The sequence below is a fragment of the Larus michahellis genome, chromosome 4 (genome assembly GCF_964199755.1).
Source record: "Larus michahellis chromosome 4, bLarMic1.1, whole genome shotgun sequence".
NCBI classification, from domain to species: Eukaryota; Metazoa; Chordata; class Aves; order Charadriiformes; family Laridae; genus Larus; species Larus michahellis.
The window spans coordinates 85,081,753-85,100,040 of record NC_133899.1 but is presented as its reverse complement, the minus strand read 5'-3'; the positions used below and the strand labels follow the sequence as shown (position 1 = coordinate 85,100,040).

The 18,288-nt window shown below is 41.8% G+C and overlaps 1 protein-coding gene across 1 annotated transcript in view; it reads right to left on the bottom strand.

Moving 5' to 3' along the window:
- Nucleotides 1-2: 2 nt before the first annotated feature.
- CSTF3 (cleavage stimulation factor subunit 3) overlaps nucleotides 3-18,288 on the bottom strand; it is a 50,450-nt gene continuing 32,164 nt past the window's right edge. The window contains exons 4-21 of the mRNA XM_074586189.1: nucleotides 16,543-16,575; nucleotides 16,057-16,154; nucleotides 14,550-14,616; nucleotides 14,416-14,450; nucleotides 14,182-14,308; nucleotides 11,430-11,507; nucleotides 11,071-11,233; nucleotides 10,436-10,545; nucleotides 9,909-10,025; nucleotides 8,683-8,757; nucleotides 7,213-7,356; nucleotides 7,021-7,123; nucleotides 5,521-5,590; nucleotides 4,026-4,221; nucleotides 2,356-2,509; nucleotides 1,872-1,966; nucleotides 1,682-1,742; nucleotides 3-692 (exon numbers count right to left, since the gene is read on the bottom strand). Coding sequence (XP_074442290.1) covers nucleotides 490-692; nucleotides 1,682-1,742; nucleotides 1,872-1,966; nucleotides 2,356-2,509; nucleotides 4,026-4,221; nucleotides 5,521-5,590; nucleotides 7,021-7,123; nucleotides 7,213-7,356; nucleotides 8,683-8,757; nucleotides 9,909-10,025; nucleotides 10,436-10,545; nucleotides 11,071-11,233; nucleotides 11,430-11,507; nucleotides 14,182-14,308; nucleotides 14,416-14,450; nucleotides 14,550-14,616; nucleotides 16,057-16,154; nucleotides 16,543-16,575 — 1,929 coding nt within the window. The 3' untranslated portion in view covers nucleotides 3-489. The remainder of the gene's footprint in view (nucleotides 693-1,681; nucleotides 1,743-1,871; nucleotides 1,967-2,355; nucleotides 2,510-4,025; nucleotides 4,222-5,520; nucleotides 5,591-7,020; nucleotides 7,124-7,212; nucleotides 7,357-8,682; nucleotides 8,758-9,908; nucleotides 10,026-10,435; nucleotides 10,546-11,070; nucleotides 11,234-11,429; nucleotides 11,508-14,181; nucleotides 14,309-14,415; nucleotides 14,451-14,549; nucleotides 14,617-16,056; nucleotides 16,155-16,542; nucleotides 16,576-18,288) is intronic.

Here is an 18,288-nt window from a genome sequence, read left to right as displayed (position 1 = left end):
CGTTATGGATATCCTTTTATTTTAAAGGAATGTTTTTTTCCATTTTCAACTACAAAACAGATTCCATACATTCTGCCATAAATAAAAATGAACAATAAGGCAGGACACTACATGAACAAACTGAGAACAACTGTTTTCCAGAAAATGTGAATTAAAAATGCTTCACAAGTATAAGCCATCCAGTTTTTAAAATAAAACTGTTGAAAACCCACAAGATTTCAAGTGGTAGATGCGAACACCCTTGAAGAACAAAATGCAGTTTTGCCATTTTGCACTTTTGGTTTTGAAAACCTAGTTTTGTTCAGAGCACATTCTAAGGTTGTTCTGGCTGTTTTCGGATCAAGAACCATATGGGAGAAGAGGCACCACAGTAACAAAACCATTTTCCAGATTTTTCTGTTTGCAGCTGTCCCTTTTAGATGGTTGACGTTAAGAGACTGACGGACTCGATGCAAGTCTTTGTCTATCACAGCAGAATCCAAGCTTGTTTCACCGGATTCTCTTCTGCTGTCGTGCTCTGTAAATGTCATGTACAGGGGGAACTACGGATCCTTTCTCCTCATCGTCGTCAGAATCTTCATGTGGTCTCTTAACAGCCTTGTTGAGCATAGCGTTATTTTCCACAGGTCCGTTGCCCTCCACAGCTATTTCAGGCAGGCCTCCGGTAATTATTCGTACAGCTTCATCAACAGCTTCGGAAGGAGAAAAAGATTCATTTAATTTGGGAAACTAAACTCCCTGATTAGAAATAAGCATGCAGACGGGGACACTGAGATAATAGATACGTTGTGGAGATTTCTGGAACATGAGACATTTTCCTGCCCTCTTCTACAAATGTTAAGAATGAAGTCTCGACTGTCAAAAACTCTGAGCTATGGCAAACACTAATTATAAAGCAAATGCCGCCGCTTCGGCTCGAGACCTCCCTTTATACAAGTATTTAGGTCATTTGCAAGCTTAATAAAACAGGAGAGCCTGTTGGGGAAACTGTATAGCTAGTTCATGATTCATCCGAAAGTACGCAGAGCAAGTCAGTTTCTGCTTATGAGCAGAGAAAGCTTTAAAAATACCATGTATAATTTACATAGATGTTTTATTTTCACTCTAAAAGAAATTAAATCCTACCTTTCTCTCTGATCATTTCCTCCTTAAACTAACAGAGGGGGTGAAAAGTAGCATATTATCATGTGCTGTAGTTTACGTGAAGCCTGGAGCATGGATCTGTCCTCTTTTTAGAGTTCAGAACTCTGCCTTCCTTGGAGGAGCTCCCAGAACGCTGTTCTGAAGCACTGCAACAATGTGCATTCCCAGTTACGCCTCCCAATGAACCTACCGTACTGCAAATTCGTAATTTCATTTTACAGCTGCAACGCTGCTAGAAATAATGCCTTGCTGCTTTTAAAGGCTATTCCAAAAATTTTAATTTATTTAACGGTTACCACCAAAATGTTATTAAAGCAGCAGCTGGTGATTTTCAGCTTTTTGTTGATCTCCCCACAGTGAAATGCGCAAACATCTCTATGTAGACTCCAACCTACGAACGCAGCCGATTCAACAGTACACTCTTAAATAATAATTACACATCTGTAAATGAGGTCTGGGTTTTAGACAGTAACATCCATAGGTAAAACAAAGTCACAGGCAGCACTATCACAGACTCCAGAGCAAACAAATAACTTACTGTCTGGCAGTTTGCATCTCCTGAATATCTCCATGAGCTCATCCACTTGGACAAAGGGACCCTGATGTGTTAAAAAAAGGAAAAAAAAGTTTAAAGGATTATTTTCAATGGAGTGATACATACCGCGGTTCTGTCCAAACAGAACCTCTTCCACAACTTTTTGAAGCTTTCAGCGTTCATTAAAACACACCTGAAAACAAACAGGAGGTGGCAGGAGCTTCATGAGAACTACAGCTGCTGGTGGAACAGGAAATACACCACCCGGGACGGGATGTAAACCTGGAGCTGTGGGAAGAAAGACACTGTGATGCCAGTGCAAGACAGCTAGACTTCAATTGCTTTGGCAGCGTTATTATTTGATGCAAATAATTACTACCCTGTCACTTTTGCCTCTAATTACATATTGTTTAGTCAGTGATCTGAAGTCTATAAGCAGTATAACAGCTTATTACCATTTACCAGACTCCAAACTACTTGTACTTATTTCCATGTGACCTTAGTAAGTAAAATACATATGCCTTTAGCGATCCAATTAAATAACAGCCTAACATTTAAGTACATGTTTAGATGACTGAAGAGTAGGGAAGTCTCTGTGATTAGCTTTGCTAAACGCACAGGTTAATGACTTGCCGCCAGGTGAAATATAACCACTTCCAAGAGAACATCTGACTTACGTGCTAAGTGTCTTGGCTGAAATGGAATCATTTGTTGAGTGTCCGGTTTGGGATATTCAGGTTTTCTGTCTACCTCGTCTTTGAGAACAGGCACGATGGAAGGTGCAACCACAGGGTCGGGAATTATAGCTGCCAGCTTGGCCCGGGAGACATCCTGCGAAAGCCAGTTAGAGAGCACTGAACCCGGCAGGATCGCACCGCTTGTTTAAATTACAGAACAAAACATCTCTCTAGACCGGTCGCTTATTCTCATTTTGTCATCATTATAATTTCAGATGTCCTCCTAGAAGACCATCTGGGCAAAACTTGCGTGTTCTCATCAAACATTTTAGTCCTACAGTGTCCCAGCTGGGAGCGGAAACGCTTGTTTTTGTTACCGAATGGGACGGTATTTGTCATTTTTGAGTGGCCCCTTTGTGTAGGTTGAAAAGATTTAGGTGAACAGGTGCAGAGCACTAGGCCTTCACAACTATCATTTCTCCCTCATTTCATTCCCTAGATTGCTTTAGCTGGAAAAGAAAGCAAGCATAAGGCAGTCAGCAGGCATGCAAAGCACCGGTTCAAACAGGATTCTATTTTGGCATGTTGCGAGCAATAGAAACCAGCCCAAGGGCTGAATCATCTCGGGCACACGCCACCTCGCCTGCATTTATCAAGACGTTACTCTTGTAAGCACACCTGTAACTTCACACTAACTTTGTCCCGACCACATTTAAAGTATTCAGTGGCTCAACGGGACTCTTATTTCCCCCCATCCGATTATTTTACAACTGCGTGAAGACCAGTAATCCGTCTGCTTTGCTAACTCTGACGACTTCTGTATTTTTCAAAAATTCCTTGTCTCTGTAAGAAATAAAGGCAGCTGAGGCACTATTTTTGAGACATGAATTAACGGTTCATGCAAATGGGAAACAGCAGTTCCTCCAACAGAGCTGTTCCTGCTTCTCTGGCAGCCTATTTTACGTCATGCTTAACAAAAATAATAAAATCAACGCTTTATTCTGTTCTAATTGTTTGCCAAAGCGTTATGGCCTTCCACACGACTAAAGCAGTAGTTAAGATAGATGTGGTCAGAAATGAGATGGGAGACCACCAGAGACGGGTGTCTGGCCTAGACTTTAAATTCCAAATCACGGCACCAGAGCACTTGAACCATAATAAACACCTGAAAAAAAAGCAGGCAGCCACTGATCCCTACAGATCATCTTCCTCAGCCGGCTGTTTGCAGCACTCATTGGGACTGTAGGTGTTGGTTTTAATACGGCTCCCAAGGAAGCGAGCGGAGCTTTGCCAGCTGGGGCGCAAGGGCAGCCAGCGATGCTGCACACGGGTGCCCTGATGCTACAAACTTCTGAAAGAATTGTGGGTTTTGTAAAAGCTGTAGCTGAGTGGCGACGGCATTAACACATCGCCCTTTCCGTGGGCTGATGCGAGGCAAACATGAACGTGTGAAGCTGCACCCGCGTCACGTTCCTCGCCCCGTTCTGCCCTCGGCCCACAACGCCTGGCACTTTGCTGCCAAACCCGACAAGGAGGCGGCACACCAGGCCTGTTTTACCTGCTTCTCTACCAAGGGAGAAAAGCGTAATGCAAGTCCTAAACAAGGAATTGCTTAAGTTTGCTAGGAATTAAAAGAATATCAGTGAAATTAAGCGTTCTTACCCACTTACCTTATAACCAAGAGCCTTCAGTTCGCTAGCAGAGCAAGGGTACAAATCCATGAACTTATACCTGTCTACCAGCAGAGCTGTTTCTTTACCCTCATATTCTTCCTTGAACGCCGTAAACCTCCGTTTTTCAACTTTCAGTATACTAGCTAGATCACCAATGTTACTTTCAAAAGCTAAAAACCGAGCCCAGATTTCCCTGTAAAAGAACAGATAAAGAGACAGTTGCTGAAGGAGGAAGAATTACTGCTCACGACCCAACCAAAAAACACACCAGAGGAGGGATTCAAAGGGAATCTGGGAACAGGTGACCATTTCTGTTATTTATTTCAGACGCGTCTATAACGTGCATTACCTTCCCAGCGCCTTACATATTTCCGTAAAAGCTTTCAATCTAGCGGATTGTAAAGGACTTTGTTGCGAAAAGGAAAGGATTACTGGAGTAAATGACTTCAGCGTTTGCGGCAAGCTTTTATCGCCAATGTAAGATGCACAAATAGACTCTACTCAGCCTGCTGCACAGAATTTCCCTCTGATCCTGATACGTGAAGGACTTTTCAACATAGATTACGATTTAGTTCATCTGCCTAGACCAGCATATTCTAGCAGGCAAGAGCAACACCCTACAACACAACAGGCAGCACTGCAGGATTTTACATAGCCCAATATAGAGAGAGTTACTGCTTATTTCTCTGCAGAAAATCTCACATATAACTCAAGCAACATCTGACCATGTTTCTGGACTTGATTCAGCTTTCAGTTTAGCTTTGGAGTTCACCTTCGAAGAAGGTTCAGCTTTTAAATTCTTGGGTTTTCTCACTTTTCAAATGGACAGAAAAACATTTCTCGCGAAAGATGAGAGCTGAAGCGCAGGATGAATGTGCACAGCAGCGCGATGTTTGATTTCGTAGGTTTGACGCCTTTTGTCTGCCAGAATAATAACGGTGAACGCTTGGACCGCAAAGGGTTTTAGTAAGCATTTTTTCAGAGAAACAACTTTAAAAACTAGTAATGAAAATGCGGCGGTGAGTGGTTAATCCAAGTCTTTTCTGGTTCTTTCACTGTTTCATTTTCAGTTGGCTGGGAGCTGCTCAGCATTCCCCTCAATAAATTCCTGACTCACCTGCTCTCGTATAATCCTCCTAAAAAACCTTCTCCTCTCCCCACCTACCGTCTGCCTGGTGAGTGACACATGCCATTAGCCCTGCCACCTGCTCAAACCCTCCAATCCTTCACTGCGCAGGAGGATTTTGCGCTCTATCCTCAACAATCCTGCGTCAACAAGGTTTTAAAGTCAATAAATTAATGAATTTCACCGCAAGTGGGATAGGGACTTTCACAAATCTGTCACAGTCGTTGCTATTTTAGACAGCATGAAGAAGGGAAGGAACATCTGTACCTAATTTTGTCCTGCTGTTTATTTTTCTAATTTCTTTGGGATGTTTGTAGCTGAAAGGGTATTTTTTTTAGTGTAGTGAAACTGCTTTCGCAGACGTACCCAGATTTCTCAGGTGGAAGGCTCCCTGAAGTTAAAACACGTTCAAACAAAACTCTTGTATTATTGTCCTCTTTAAAAATAGAAAGAAAAAAGAAAAATGACACTGAGTAAAATACATTAAAGACAATTTTAAAATCATTTCCATTCAAATAAATGCGTACATTGAATTAAATATGAGGCCGATATTCTGATACCTGCATTTGAATTTCAGTAAAGAAGAAAAAAAACCTGAACACCTGCATAAAACTTTACCAACGGTAAATTCTACTGTGAATTTTTTATTTGAAAGTCTGTTTTTGTTGATAGCAACAAACCAATCCTAATACGGGTTCTTTTATGACAGCACAGCTATTGCTTGGCATCTCTTCAGGATCTCTATTTTTTCCCATTAATTATCACGACAGCGTATCTCGGTAATTTTACATTTGGCATTCCAATCCATTACTTCCCTTCTAAATTAGGGCAGTATTAACATATTCCTCAGAAGTCCTCCCAAAGTTACTAGAGCTGGTTCCCAACGAGCAGTCAGCCTTTGTACGTGGCCAGCTGGGGGAAAGGAGAAGGTGGTGGTTTTGTCCTAAGAACTCCCACTTCTGCCCCGTCTCTCGCGCCGTGTATTTTACCGTAGCTTACATTTACGAAAGTTTAGTGATCAATTTTCTTGTTTTTCAGTAAAGTCTGCTGGGTGTTGCAGAGCAATACACTGGCAAGTTTTGAGATAATGTTTTCAGATGGCAATCTATGCAAAGGCGTTGCAAATATTCATGTAAGCTTAACACCATTTCTTGCAAAATTAAATATATTTTGATTTGAAAAAATCTCTCTGTTTACAGCTCACAGGAGGGGAAAAAAACCTCTAAATCTGTTGAGACTTTCAGAGCCTGCGAAAAAGGTACTGACAGGAGAGATTCACGTGCCTGGTGCCTACAGAATGTGCTGGGAGGTTCAGAAGATGCAGCAGCACAGTTACCTGCAGCCACCGCTCACCCCAGCGGCGTGGAGGCCGCCTCACAAAACTGAGCTGGCGATTTGCAATAAAAACCAGATTGTGTTACACCTCTGCGTTGTTATGCTACAAATAGTGAGCCAGACTGCTGAACACGTGACAAAAGAGCTGAAGAAATGTGAAAATCTAATGAGTACCTGGCAGACAGGACTGTGCAGGGGAAGAGCCTGGGATGAACCGCTCTTCTCCCATGTCTCTAATTCCCCATGAAACACGGACCAGGAGAGTTCCACAGAAAGCTCTCTGTCGGCCCCTGCTCCCCACAGCAGCTCGGGTTTCTTTTGATATCTTAACTCCTCCATTAAGGAATCACACACAGAGACCTTCCGACACCACCGCCTCCTGGCCCGGGGTTCCCCAGCTGAGTTTTATGAAGAGGTTTGATTGCTCTCCAAGAATAATTAAAACTAAAATACAAAGAACTAGGCCTGAACCTGAACTCACAGAGAAGGCAAATTAACGCTTCATTAGACCTCTCAAAGCTTAAAGCTTACCATTAAGGTGAGAAAGGTAGTCGATATATGCCAGTACGTATTCTGGAATGTCCCCGTATTTTTTCAGCCCTAGCTCAAAAATCTTGAAGGCCACAGATTTATCCTGCAAACATTTAAAAGAAAAAAGTTATTTAGCTTCAGTGAGCTACATGCCCTCCTGACACTAATATCAAATTGAGCATCTCCGATTACCTTACTACAATAATACTCCATTAAAGCTGCTGTGACATAGACGTGGTGGCGGGTCCGGGCATCCTCTCTTGCTTTCTTAAATATCATTCTTCCAGATTTTATGCCTTCTGCTCGCCTTGCAAATTTCATATATTGGATATAAACCTAAGGTGCACATTAATGTTTATATAGTATCAGTGCTAACAAAGAATGCTAAGATATAATAAAGTTTTTTACTACATCTGAAATAACCTTTACTCACAAATACAGCTAATAAGTCATAACAGAAACCAGACTGCGTTGTGCTTCCATATGGTTTTGCTGGAAATACAGAGGCAAGGCTTTTTATATACTTTTTTAAAAAACCGGAATATACCTAAGCCTGATCCCCTGAAATGACAACAGTTAATATACAGATTTTTCAAGGAAGGGGAGGTAAGTAGATGAATGTCATTTACATAAGCTGGTGCCTTCAGAGAATTAGAGGCTTACTGTAAAAATGGTAACTTTCCAATAAAGTTAAGACATCCATAAGGCTGAAAGAACAGCCAAAAGGCCTGATGAAGCATTTCACTGTACATTATACAATCCAAGATACAAATCGTCCTGTCTGCGAATATTTATACCCAATCAAGGAAAAAATGAATGTGCTATTAAATGCAGCGGCCAATTTGTGATTTGCATTTCTTTGGGATTTGACTTCCCTCCACTCTGAATCAGATCACAAATAACAGCATTCCGCAAACAGGGAAAAATGGTAGGTGGCTTCTCAGAAAACGTGTATTTGGGAAGCATTATGATCCGCCTTTCACAAATCGAGCATGTCAGTAAATGGATACCTGTCCTCTGACACTGACCTGTTGTTTAATTTTAGACCCGGGACCACCTTCTTCCTCTTCATGCTTTGTTGTGTCTATTTATAAACTAAATAACTTTTTGAGGGCAGGTGACATCTTACACCATTTGTTCAGTACCGCTGGCACTACAGACAATGTTGTTCACTGTATAACTTAAGCAGATGTACAGCAGTACTCTTTGATACTACATGCTGCATTACAAAGTTATTTGCAAACGACATGTATGCGGGACGGTGTATTTCTATGTGGGGAGAACAACGGGCAAAAGCAACGTGCTTCTCATCAGTTAAGGGCAGGCAAAGTGAAATTTTAGTCGAGCCAACAAAACATACACCGATTCTTATGAGCTGCGTCATGAAATCTTTAATATCTTACATCTTCATCGCTTCTTTTAAGAGATTTTCCAAGAGAGACAGAGGGGAAAAGTGCACATGACTCGGTGTATCTGAGTGGACTAAAGGCTATAATTATCAACCTTGCTGAAATTTTAATCTCACTCTGTCATCTCAGTACTCCACCTGCTCAATCATCCTGTGACCCAATGAACTCCTCTGGGCACTTCCCCATTCTTCGGGTGTACCCAGGTGACTATCCAGCCACATGTGGAAGAACTCGATACTAAGGATCATCTTACCAGAGTGGGATCAATGTCTTCGATAGCCAGGAGTCGGTTATATATGCTGTGTACTTTCTCATACTTCATTCGACTCTAAGTAAACAAAAAGGAAGTACAGACTGCTTGGTAATACTACTACAAATCACCTGTAAGAATGCAAAAATCAGTCCGGAGAGAAAACCTAAAATTTTTGTTTCCTTTTTTCCCCTCAGTTGAACACTATGTATGTCAGTCTCTTTAATCAGATGCATTTTTTGTCTTGTGCAGTCATTTCTTTACTTCCCACATTAATTTCTCAGTAATAGCTTACGTACATGCTTTTCGAGAGTCTCTGAAGTCTTTTTCTGATTTAGTAATACTGCGGCAGAGCTGCCATTGTAGGTGTTTGGGATAAAACGACTGTTTCCTTTACCTCTGTCTAAAAGTAACGTGCAGCCAGCTCAGGAAACCACCTTCATCACTCTCCAACCTACGCATTGCAAATAAGCCATTCCACTCCCTGCCAGCTGCAGCCCTCCAAGTTGTATTGTGGAATGTTAAAAAATTTAAACAGGCAACACACTTAGGATACAAGAGGCTGCACTGAAAGCCAAGGAAGCGTTTTTCTGTTAAGGGCAAAGGTTGGTTTTTTTTTTTTGCTGTTGTCCTCAAGATCTTCCTGCAAAGACTCTTCCATATCATGGTAAGTTGGCAAAATATATCCTGCAGAGAACTCCATTGTCCTCATCTGGTCAGCGGGAGACAGCCCTTATTCCTGATGGTTAAGGAAAACCAACTCATTGCGGAGGCTGTGCAATAAGGTGGTAGCCTGGGCAAAGAGATGCCCCAAGAAAGCGGCAGTACAGGGTGCCTCCCATCCTCCCTCACGGCCGTGCAAATACAAACACTAAGCTCCCAAGAATTAAACAGGAAAGGTGTTCTTTAGCACCATTTTAAATGTAAAGAAGCCGATGCTCCGGTAAATGTAAACCTATCAGCCTTTCAGCTTCACGGTAATTTGAAAAACATAGTCAATATGTAAGTGGAAAGATAGTAGATTTTAAGAAAATTTGTAACTCATGTTATGGGCTTTTCCCCTCCATTTTGTCAACTCAGTCTCCGAAACACTGAATGAAGTTAAGGCTAGAAGAATCAGTGCATTAATTCTACAGAACTCTGTGTATTCGGTATGTTTCAAATAAATAACATTATTCATGGGACATGTCCTCAGGTTTTAACGTCAGTACATCATTATTTTTGCTCACCTCTTCATAATCTGCATATGCAAAATAAAGAAGCATATTCTTCTTTAATAAAGTGCTGATCGCTCTTTCATAAATATTAGCAGCCTCATCACTGAAAAGTTTAGCATTGTTCATGTCCTGTTACAAAATAAGTACGACAATATAATTGTTCAGCATTGGTGACAATGAAGGCCGATCTATGGAATATCTTCTGTCTGTGAAAAGTCCCCGCAAACTTCCATGCAGTGCTCCAATAGAGATAATCATCTCCCCAGTACTTAAGGAATCGCAAGATCAGGCCAAATAAACCACCCCAGACCTAAAACTGGCCAACGTTGAAATAAGTTTTTCATAATTCTTATCTCAAATGCAATTATTTTTATTTCTTAAAATAGCTCCAATTTTAAAAATCTGAACATGACAGAACTTGCGGTGCTAAATATTTTTCACCCTTCCCCACCCTGGTTCTTAAGTATTTGAGGAAAAATTAACAGTACACCATGTCAAAGCAATCAAACAAGAAAGAAAAGCAACGGCAATCTGCTTACCCCCTTTTCAGCTAGCAGTTTACTAGATTGCTCGAGGTACTGTGCAGCTTCATACCAGATATCTGGGTGATGTCCCAGAACCAAAAGGCATTGCTCATAGGCAAACATAACTGGGGGGAAAAACGCAAGAAATACGCCTCATATATTATCCCAGAAATGGTACCACCTTGCACAACGGAGGTAGGAAATACAAAACCCAGCAAATAAATTGGGCAATATTAACACTAATTGGCTTTGAATACAATGATTACAACTGCAGTTCTTTTATATTGCCAGGGACTTCATGAATCATAACCAGCAGCTAAAACCTGCCTCCTCCACAGAGGAGGCAGCAGAACTCATTCAAGAACACCAGCCATGAAATTAGGCTGTGATCCACCGTTTCCTGACCTCCAGTGAAAATTCAGTGGCACAGGACTATAGCACTGGCCCCCAAATCCCACGTCTCACTTTCAGCTTGGCTTGAGCAAAAACGAAAAAGCAGTTTAAATGAAATGCCCCCACAATTCAAGAAACTTGATTAACTTCTGCTCCAGCATGATCATTGAACAGTAAACCACATCATAACTACGCTGGAGGCCATTAATGGAGCTAAGAAATACAATTGTACATGTACTAGCACAGTATCTAATTACCTCTTTTTGTTATGAGAGTTTGATCTTCCGTGCGCAGGGGATTGCTCTTTTCCCACTGGATGTATTTCTTCCACATGTCTACCTGCTGAGCCTCCTGGGGGGTATTTTGTGGGGGGACGGAGGGAGCATTGCGGTCCAGCCCTTTCATCACTGTCTCATACTCCTGAAACAGAAGCAACGTTTTGAACAGCAGATTTAAACACATTAAACACTTATTTGAGGTTAGGCTTTAAAATACCCATACAAACACTTTAGCACATCAACCTTATTAGTCTAACACGTAATTGAAAATAACAACCAAGTTTAATGCTAGTTTGGAGAAATAAATAGAACAAAGAAAAGTCAACAGAAGGTTGTACCTTTGCTACACGTCGTGCATTCATATAATCTCTACTCCTGTCTTCAATCATCTTCTTAGCTAAGTGAATATTGATGCCCTGGAGAAGGGTGAAAAAAGGAATCGGGAATGTGCAATTTCACTTTGGAAATACTGAATCTCATTTCATACAGAAAACAGCCTGAAAGGGGATGCAAAAGTGAGCAAAAAGGACAGTTATTTTAAAAGACTGATCTCGAAAGGTACTGTGTTTCTCCTAATAAGTATATGGGCAAGAATTTATTTACCAGGGTATAAACTCACTACCAAAAATCAACTGACCTGAAGCACCTCAATATATTTTTAATCTCTTACAGCTTTTAAAAATACAATGAACTTCGCATCAACCTGCTGGAGGAGAAAGTGGAAAGGATCTATTTGTGATTTAGAGATTTACATTTTTTCTTTTAAATCCTGGCCAGTGCCCGCTCAGAGCGACAGCTCCCTGCCTCACTGCTGCCTGCCGCTCACCAGGCGGAGACTGAGACAGCACACGAGCAATGCAGTTTCCTTGGACAACTAATAACAGAGATTGACCTCAAAGCTCTGCCTTCTCCTCTGTTCCTGAAGCAGCTGACAGCTTCCAAAGGAGGTTATATTCAACACACACCCAGCCATACACATCAGCTGAGAGACACTTGAGACCCGTCACGGCAGAGAGTGACCCCCTCCAGGAGCGCACACCGTGCTGCTGAGCAAGAGCAGCAGGGGATCTGGGGCAGCCAGGCCCCCAGGTACAACCCACACCTCAACATCAGCAACACAGGCCCGGTCACGGGGTCCCAGGCACGAACAAAACCTCCAAGAATCGCTCTTATGGCAGAATAAGCAGCCGCCCTTTTGTTCACGCCTGTGCCAGGGGGGATTTTGGTGGCGTGGCCTGCCAGGAGTTCGAGGAAGGCGAGCAAAGCTTTCAGTCCTATTCCATACAGGCACCCGGGCAGGCTACCGACTCATCACAGAAAATGTACTGCCCGGACTCGCACCGAGTGCTGTCTGGGGTAGCTATCTGGGCCACTTGGCACACAAAACCAGCAACGTTCCATATAAACCAGGAGCAGGCTGAGGACGCAGCAGTGTTCTCCCAGGATGCACTCCCAGCCTCGTGAGGTGCAGCTTTGTGAACAAAAATTGTCACTTCTCCATTCACTAGGGGGGTTACCACTTTTGACTCTGTGTTGAATTAAAGATACTGCTGACTGACAGGCCGATATTGCTACCCAGCGGCTACTGACTGAGCTAAAGGGAAGTCTGAGTGTATTTTAGTTGCAGCAAATAGCCGGTAACCTTTTGCACCGAGACCTGCACGTGATCTCCGAATTGTTGGGCTACTGATGTGGGGAATCGCTTCCCCCTCAAAGAACCCTTCTGGTGAGCAGCACGTCCGTCCCTGTGCCAGGACACCTGCAGGTAGCAGCCCTTTCCCTTGAGGCCAGCCCAGCCACAACAGGGCATGCAGAAACCCATGTCCAAGCAGAGCACTGGCCCTTGGCTTCCAGCAGCTCCGAACAGCCCGAGGAACTGGTTTGTGTTACAGGTGTCAGCCAAAGCTGCCTCAACTAGTAGGAGATACAGATCGAACGTAGGACATTTCTCAGCTACTGTTTGGACAGTCTCCCTACGTATTAATGAAAGTAGTAAGAACCCGCAGTGAAGGCCTCCATTTGCTATGTGGGAGGGGAAGAGGAGGTTTACAGGGAAGTTGTAGCAGGGATTTTTCTAGGCAGGAGAAGGCATGTCGCTGGGTATCTGCCCTGGCGGCCAGCAGGCTCTCTGTGGTACCCCTGAATATCAACGTGGTGATGAGCTGCTACAGCACATGCTGTGGCCGTGGATGCCAGCGGGTACTCCCACTGGCTAAGCACAGTGGCCTTATTAGTGTCGGGTCACCAACCCTACAACTTGCACAATTAGCAACAAGGAAAGAGAAATTGTCCCTTCTTTCCCGCTCAGCGTGCGGCTGACCCGCAGCATGCCGGCATCTGCAACCCCAGGAACAATCTGCGGGACAAGGGGGAGGGCTGTATGAGCATCCCTGCTTGACGGTGCCGAGCACGAGGGCATCTGCCCTCAGTTCTGCATTCCCACCTCTGCTCATGGGGAGAGGTTAATATGCTGTTACCAAATGTGTTTACAAATACACTATAAAGTTGCAGCTACAAATTAGCGTGCAAGGTCAACGAGCTGAGATTAGGCTTGCTGAAGACAGTGTGGTAGCAGACTCACCTGAATTGATGCTGTAATGGCTTCAGGTGAAGGATGGTGAGGAACATTTTACATGTACTTGAGACCATATAACTTAATACTGTGAAGGAAGTCCAAACCATCGCAGCTGAATGCCATTTTACCCTGTTCAACTATAACTGAAAGGAGGGGAGTGCCTCCTTGGGGAAGCAAGCCCTCATTACCAGCCGATCTGCTCTAGCTTCTGTTAAATATATTCTCTTTCATTGATACCACTGATTTCTAATTCACCAGCAACTCTACTGGGCCAACTAGGAAATGGGAGAGTTCAATGTATCCTATAGAATGTCTTTAAAATAATTAACACTCAGGTACCTGTACAGTTTTGCCATGGGTCTTGGTACATACTGCATACGCAAAATGTGTTTATAATGCTGGTCATCTCTTTCACACGTTAATTATTTAGTGGATACAGTTTGGGCACCATACTTAATTATATATACTTTTTTTTTTTTTTAAATGTCACAAACAAATGTCATGTTCTTGATTACCTCTTCGTATTTGTTATAATCTCTCCAGAGCTGTTCTATGTTTATCATTGGATTCACGCAACCACGCTGGTAAACCCTACGGACAGCTGTTATCCTCTGGTTTTCTGCATAAGATCCTACTGCTTCTCTAAATAGTGGGGAGAGAGATTAACGTCAGCTATTACAGATTATAACTCGTATGAACATCAACGTTACATTAACTGAGTTTAAAAAAAATTCTTTTAAGGTACTTACACGCCCTTCAAAAAATTGATGTAATCCACCCAGATCTATGTGAGAAAAAATATTACATTTAATGAAACCAATGTTTAGTTTTAATTCTTATAAAGTAAGAAATAAAATGGTTTTTTTTGATAAAAAAAACATACCTGGTATGACATGATTTCCATGCCAATCTTATCCAGAGCAAAATCATATGCCTGAGCCATTTTTTCTCTGAGGAAAAAAACAAACCACAAAGACCATAGAGCAAGTCTTTAGTATTAAAAAAATTCTTTATTTAAGAGCATTCTTTTGTGCAGCAAATTCTAAACAAGTATTGAGGTATGAAAAGTATCATTCAACAGTTGAGAGTAGAAACTGGCATTCAGATAGGTTTAAATTCTGCATTTAGGGGTTTGGTTGTTTGTTTCATGTTTTAAGAAAATTATTTAAATCTATCGGTGGTGATCTAGCGCACTAACGGCTCCTGAGACACCCCCTTCCTTAAGTAAGTAGAAATCCAGACGTACTATGCGCACTGGAAATTGAGAAGACAGAGAACAACTGCTCTCTACATCTTCTTAGCTGACAGATGTGCCTGTGGTTTCTTTTTTATTCCCCTCACCCAAACCTTGCTGTAGTTCTCCAGGAACACCAAAAGGCTGGAGCAATTAGGAGTAGCTCCCCTGCACGGAAACTCACCAAAATCTTTCACATGATTTCTTATCCCTTAGATTCAAAGTATTTCCCCCCAAATTTAAAACGTTAACACAGTACTTCCTTGGTCAAAGTTTCAAAGAAAACAGCTTTTCCTCTCTCCCACTTTTCTCCCAGTTTCCTTTACTCAAGCATCTTTCAGTAACTTACTAATTCCTTGACTATATTAGCAGGAAAAAAAGAGGAATGTTAAATTAGATAAAAAGGGGGGGGTGGGTGCTGATATGTTTTAAAATTGTTTCAAAACAGTCTTGTAAAAAAATAAATTAAAAATCTTCTTGTTTCTGTTAATGCGTTAGTTATCTTGCCAGTTATAATACAAATAAATTATGGTGGGCTGGGAAAGAAACAGTTTATAGATGGCAAAAGGTACTGATATTTTTTGAAACCTCAATCAGGAAGAAAAAAACATTAGACTCAGTCTGCAGGATTATAAACAAGCAAAACGTAGTAAATGAAAAGGGATGAAGATTACTGCATCCCAAAATTATGATACCCTGACTTTTATGCTTTTTTATGCCTTCAGAAACTTTCTCTAATTACTGAACTATTTACTAGTGCTAGTCAAATACAGTACCTCAGCTGGAATCAATGCTGAATCTTGACTCTAAACAGGGCCCTAAGGGGGGGACAGCAAAAGGTCCTGGCTGCAGGTGAGTGTTTCAGTTTGGCTCAAGCACCAACCTCACCTGCAGGGAACCAGCACGGATACTCCAGCTGCTCCCTGCTCTCGTCCCACCCTGCTATACGGATCCGGACTAAGGAAGCAATTTTACCCAACAAGGTCAATTAAAGAAACTTTAAAGAAAATGTTTCTAAGTGCAGATTATATGTTATCCCCCCAACACTCTACCCCAGCCAGGTTTGCCACCCAGGTTCCTCCCCACCTCTTAGTCAAAAATCAAGAAGAAATTCACCGTAAACTAGGATAAATTCAGAGCGACTCTGTTAACTTACTTGTAACTAGGTAGCTTCCCCTTGGTTTCTCGTACATAGGAAAGGTAACATTTCCATAAATCAATGTGTAAAACCTTCATAAGGCATCGCTGAAATAACTGTTTAATACATCAAGAAGACGTGATCAGGATTCCAGATACAGGAAGTAGGTTTCTACTTGTAAAGCTATACAGTATGAATTAAAATAACCTTTGTAATTATGATTGAGATTTGTAAGAAAGAGTAAGTTAAACTACTCGTCTTTTTGACTAAAGCATCTCCATGCTGTGCAAGCGAGCCGGAGAGAATTAAGCAGAGAAATTCCTCCGCGCACTTCAGTGGTTACAGCTTGGTTGCAACAACAAATCGACTTTAGCGATACTTCTTATCTGTGTTTTTGAATAGCGCATTCAATGACAACTATAGTTCTTTTCAACCTGCTTTAGCCCAATCACAAGATACTTGTTCTTGCTATAGAGATATATTACATATATTGATAGGACTCACCTTTTCCACTTTGTCATAATTTTTTGCTTTAATCTATAGGGAAGCAGAAAAAAACAAATCACTTAAGAAACTATTTTAGAATAGTAGGAATATATTCTTCATACAGTACTATAACATTTCAGTTTGTACTTCGGCTGCCTAAACTAATTACATTGTACCACCACATAATGTTGCAAAAATATAATTAAACACACAAAAATCATGTACTTTGCTTAGTTTTCTCAAAATTAGCATTTTTAATATTTTTTTTTTTTAAATTTTTCACTTCCACTAGGGCCAAAACTTAGGTATCGGTAGGTAAAGTTATTTCCTTAAGTCTGATTTGGAGACCCAGACTTAGCCTCTTATTTCAAGGTACTCTGTTGCCTTAAGTGCATATATTGACTTAGGTACCAAAGCCTGTAGATCAGGATTTAGTAAATTAAGGGTAAAATATCACATTTACAAAACTAACAGGCTAATAAATGTATTATATTTGAATATTTATTTCTCAAAGTACACTTTGCTATAATATGCTGATGCTGAATAAGGGAATAATAAACCATAGAGAACCTGGTTTTGGACAGGTGCCCCCCAGCCCTGGTGCTCCCTTCCAGGAGGGACCAAACCACGCTCACACCTCGGCACTCGTTTCATTCAGACAGCACGCACACCGCAAGGGCAGAGGGTGAAACCTAGTCTCGAAGTAACAGGTTGCCTTTCGGACAGGACAAAGAAAAGCACGAGACAGATGCAGAGGGCAGACTGGCACCCTTCATGTATTTATTAGCTCCGGTTACGTTAACATAGCAGGCAATCTGTAGAGACATATCCTGAAGAAACAAGGAAAATCTACAATGCCTCTAGAAGATGCTTACCTGCATTGAAATAAAGAGCCTTTAACAAAATAAGGATTTGTTACGCTGTATTGCATTTTTTTAAAGCATCAAAACCCCCTTTTAAATCTCATTGCTCTTTGCCTACTTCAGGGATTCACAGCTTTCATTTTAGTGTGAAACACAAGAACCACAGGAGCAGCTCTGAAAGCCTTTCCTTTTCCCCAAGGAGCTCGGCGGTGGGCAGCAAACAGCACCCTTTTGCACCAGGTATTAATTATACCATTCCCATTCTAAAGCACAAGAGAATTTTTAACGGGAGCATTAGGAGACACCAACCCATCTGCAGGAGGCCTTAAAATAAGTACGTCCTGTACTGCACCATGCACTGCTGTTCTTGTTTCCCGAGTTTTCATACTCCAGCAACAGCCTGGCCTTCCAGAGCCCTAACAGAGCACCCCCATTTCTTTCACTCCTCAACAAGATCAATTAAGAATAACAGAATTCAAACAAGTTTTGCAGAAAAATTTTAATGGTACACATGGCAGACTGGATCCTTGTGTCTGTACCACTTTCGAACCGGAGTAGTATCCTGCCCTGGTTGAAAGGATTTCACAAAACTCCAGTTTGCAGAAAGTTAAGCCTAATTACGTCCTGCACACGCGATTTTCACACAGTGTTTCTGCAAACTATTCAGTTAAAAATTAGATGACCAGAGAAACGACTGATTACAGAAATAACAATGCTCTGAAGTAACACTTAACTAAAATCAGGAGGTGGCGGGTCCATGCTACGGGGAACACCTCCAACCCCTGTGGAAAGACACGCTGACCCAGCACACCCTCAGGTACGGGTATGTATCCCCACCCCTACTTTCTCATAGCTTTTTTTGGGCAAAGCACAATTTTTCAACCTTTAAAAAGCACTTATA